General features: G+C 39.0%; 1 protein-coding gene across 1 annotated transcript in view; it reads left to right on the top strand.

Annotated features, from left to right (window-relative positions):
* mtch2 (mitochondrial carrier homolog 2) overlaps window positions 1–4,027 on the top strand; it is a 9,523-nt gene that overhangs the window by 3,363 nt on the left and 2,133 nt on the right. The window contains exons 4-8 of the mRNA XM_035682414.1: window positions 670–696; window positions 1,698–1,754; window positions 2,937–2,994; window positions 3,200–3,251; window positions 3,345–3,404. Coding sequence (XP_035538307.1) covers window positions 670–696; window positions 1,698–1,754; window positions 2,937–2,994; window positions 3,200–3,251; window positions 3,345–3,404 — 254 coding nt within the window. The remainder of the gene's footprint in view (window positions 1–669; window positions 697–1,697; window positions 1,755–2,936; window positions 2,995–3,199; window positions 3,252–3,344; window positions 3,405–4,027) is intronic.

Raw genomic sequence — 4,027 nt, 5'->3', positions numbered from 1 at the left:
CAGTCACGCACCACTCTTTTTTTTTTTTTTTTTCTCAGCTGGAGTTGAGCCAAACAGGAAGCTTTTCCGAGCAAGTTGCGCCTCTACAGGCATCTGTACGATCCTTCAATGAAGGAAACACAGAGAGGAGGGCATATGCCGGAAAATTTGGAAGGAAACCTACATGACGCTTTAGATTCTGTTCGATGGACTTTGCCATCGCTGGTGTGAATGTGTATGAAAGGGTGAATGTGGCATGGTTAGTGTAAAAGTTGCTTTGGGAGAGGTCGGAAGACTAGAAAGGCGCTGTACAAGTACAGGCCCATTTACCCTTTTACTAATTGAATGTGGCAAAAGTATTGGTAAAAACAGAAAAGGCGCTCACCTGTCTGTAGTTCTTTTAAACCAGTCACAATCATCTCGAGTGGCACTAAGCACAGAAGACAGTGCCTTTGCAAAACCATAACAGAGGAGAATTCCGACTGAAATAATTCTTGCTTTTCCTTACACTTACTGTTCATTATACCCCCCCACACATGAAAGGTGGTTACAGTATATGCTTCTGATGTCTTTTTCTGCCTTTACTGTTAAGGTAGTATAAATGTCTTTGCCAGCCAGGGTGTTAATGTAACTCATTGAGTCTTTATTTACATCTGCAGTTTTATAATGTTAACATCTGCTTTCTTCCAGAAATGTCAGGAACAAGGCACACCTCAGGTAAGATGTCAGCAGGATGTCACGTACATTGCCAAAAATCATTATATTGTATAGTAGAGTGCGTCTATCTGATACACTTAAAGTGTAAAGAAGTTTAATTTACACATCCACACAGCTGACCAATCACTTGAAAGTTTTAAGTCAGTGTCTGGCCCATCAACTGTCAAGTGACTGAGCAACAATCTGAACAATCCATCAAACTTAAAATAAGCAGCACAAGTTGTTCACTTTTTTAATGTTAGGATTTGGGAGTAGGGAATCACAATATGGATATTTCTTTCAGTCGATACAATAACCAATAACTACCTTCTTCTCATGACTGAAACCCATAAGGTTACTGATAATTTCACCTTTTTGTATTTTAAAAAATACAGAAAAATGAACCTGTAGTTTATGCACACTTAATGGCATAAACTACAAAAGATGGATGATTCAGTATTCCATAGCTCTGATGTAACAGACGTCACTAGTGTTACCACACCAACAACAAACAACAGTTCTGACTCTTCAAATGTTCATTTATTTTTTCTGGAAAACTACATTACAAAAATTTCACAAACATACTTAGAATTCAAAATGATTATTATACAAAAAATTATACATTTCGCCAATCATTATCGTGCCAACTTACAAAGAATAACCTTCTGACTCTGTGTTGTTGTTTTGTCACGTGAGAAACAGCCATATCGGTCCATTTTCCAGTCTTGCTTAGCGCCATGTTTACAGTTCTGTGTAATGGAAACACGAACAGGAATGCAAAGGGCCTCTTATTTCTTGGGTCAAAAAGGGAAGCAAGATAGGCAGGTTGCTTTGGTGGCCTAGGCCTACTGGTTAAGGCACTCCCCAAATATAGGTCTGGCTACTGGCCTTTGCTGCATGTCATCACTTATCATACTTTCTTACTTCAGACAAATGTCTGCTGTGTCTTGCCATAAAATGGCCATAAAATGGCCAAAAAAAGTCTTTCATAGACGATGCTGGGGTCTGCCTCTGTTGTGCAGGTATTAGGCGGTCAGCAGAAGGCTTTGGAGGGTTCCCTACAGCACGTTGTTAACGAGGTAAGACACTTGTACACTTCTGATGACATACTACTAGAAAGCAACACACAATACAAGAGCAACCTCGTCTCACACATCCTGGAAAACCTGGAAATTTCAAAATTATACTGTTTGTGAACAAGTATTGTCTTGCATTGTCTAGAAAACTCCTGGGAAAGGTCCAGGAATTGGACCTGGATTTCTTTTGTGGGAACCCACTAGGCTGTCACATTTTTCATCTTTTAAATATATTAGATATTCCCTGTGTTTTTCACATGTGCTAACTGTGTTAGCAAGGCTGTCATTCTGTTTAAACTCTACGTCAGATCAACAGCCACCTTCCCACCAGCTGACTGGATTTTGAAACTTAAACATGGCAGCTTTTCTGCAGTCTGAAGTTATTTAACAACCAGTTTCAAATCATCAGACTTAAAACTGAAATAAGATTGACATATCATCACTATAAAGTTGACACAGATGAACATGATTATTAATTTCACCTGATGAATGTAAGTCAAATTTGGACTCTTTTAGTTTCTGTCTGCTGTTTGTGGGTTTTTAGAGCACTTTCTCTGAAAACAGCTACTAGGTAACCAGCTCTGTTCCAGTTCGAGGACCAGTTTTGAACTGTTCTGAGCATTTTGACCAAAACTAAATTGGTTAGGAACCTGAAAAGTTGGTTCCAAGCTGGAACCAAACAATAGCAGGTTTTTCTTGGGAACCAAGTGGCCATGACAACCTTCGTTGCATCTGAAACAAACACACTATTTCAAAATTCAGCTTTGCAAATGTTTTATGAAGACAGGAAGGCATTCAACTTGTTTGTTAGACCCCAGGGATACACACAATGCATTTTGTTTTTCAAAAAAAAAGTCCACAGGGCACCTTATAACCTTCAGTATCTAAAATAACTGTCCAAAAACCTTTCACACTGCCAAAACAGATTAAATGTTGTGACATTGTGAGAATTTGACATTTTTTGTTCGCGGCTCTAGCTTTTCATCATCTCTATACACAATACACAAAACTCCACTGATATTTAAATATTTTCAAAATAAATAAAAAAAAGTCCCTATTGTATCTGTGGTCTGTAAATTCAGATTTTCCATTGCGAATCAACTAGACACGTGCAGAATCTATGTAATGCTCATGTCCACTCATACATACATACATCTGATTGATTATTTTCTGTCGTTTCCACAGACAACCAAAGAGATGATAGCTCGTTCCTGTGCCACCATTGTCACACATCCCTTTCATGGTATGTCCTAAATGTTTTTTTAACTCTTTCAGATGGCTTTAACTGGCAAACCAAAACAATATGCATGTGATACTTCCAGAGGTTGTATCAGAGTTTTGTGGTTTCAGTTGTGATAAATGAGAAATGTTTTGTTTAGCTCTGGCTAATGTGTGTTGGAAGACAATAGTCTGCATGTCAAGTATGTTTTCCTCAACTTGTTTTTCAGTGATTACTTTGCGATGTATGGTCCAGTTTATTGGGAGGGAAACAAAATACAGGTAAAGTTTTAATGTTTTTAGTCACAAACCCCAATGAGTAGAGCCATTAAAATGGTACAAACCTAAAAAAATGTTTCTCTCTTCTGTTCTCAGTGGGGTGTTTGACTCCATCGTCACAGTCTACAGAGAAGAAGGCATACTGGGCTTCTTTGCGTAAGTGGTTGTTTAAAAATGACAACATGTGTTTGCACCAGACATGGTGCATATGATGGCTTATGACCGTAGTACAAAATTTGGACTAACACCAGGGAAAGAAAATTCAATTCAGTTTTATTTGTATTTGTAAAGCGCCAATTCATAACAAAGGATATCTCAGGACACTTTTCAAATAAAGCAGGTCTAGACCGAACTCGTTATAAAATTATTTACAGAGACCCAACAGTTCCCACCATGAGCAAGCACTTGGCTTGGCAAGGAAACACTTCTGCAGAAGGCTTCGGCTCTAGGTCTGCCTTGACCAGTTGGGGTTAGAGAGAGAGTGAAGAGAAGGGGGGGTAAAGAGAGAAGGACAGAGACAAACGTGCACAGCAACAACAATCAGAATCAGAAATACTTTAATAATCCCAGGGGGAAATATTTTTATTTTTATTAATAGCAACAACTATACTAATAGAAATGACTGATGGTGATGACAAACATGAAGAAGACGACGACAACAGCCACAACGATGTGGGACGATGGATGATAATAATAATAATAATAATTAAAGCTGCAAGCAGCGTTGGGCGGGCCCTCGCACTCCGCGCAACTCGGGGCGTGCTGCGGCCGCGTCACGT

The sequence above is a fragment of the Morone saxatilis genome, unplaced genomic scaffold, assembly GCF_004916995.1.
Source record: "Morone saxatilis isolate NCDOM2014 unplaced genomic scaffold, NCSU_SB_2.0 Contig11, whole genome shotgun sequence".
Taxonomy (NCBI): domain Eukaryota; kingdom Metazoa; phylum Chordata; class Actinopteri; family Moronidae; genus Morone; species Morone saxatilis.
The sequence above is the reverse complement of the archived record's forward strand: the minus strand, read 5'-3'. Positions and strand labels throughout refer to the sequence as shown.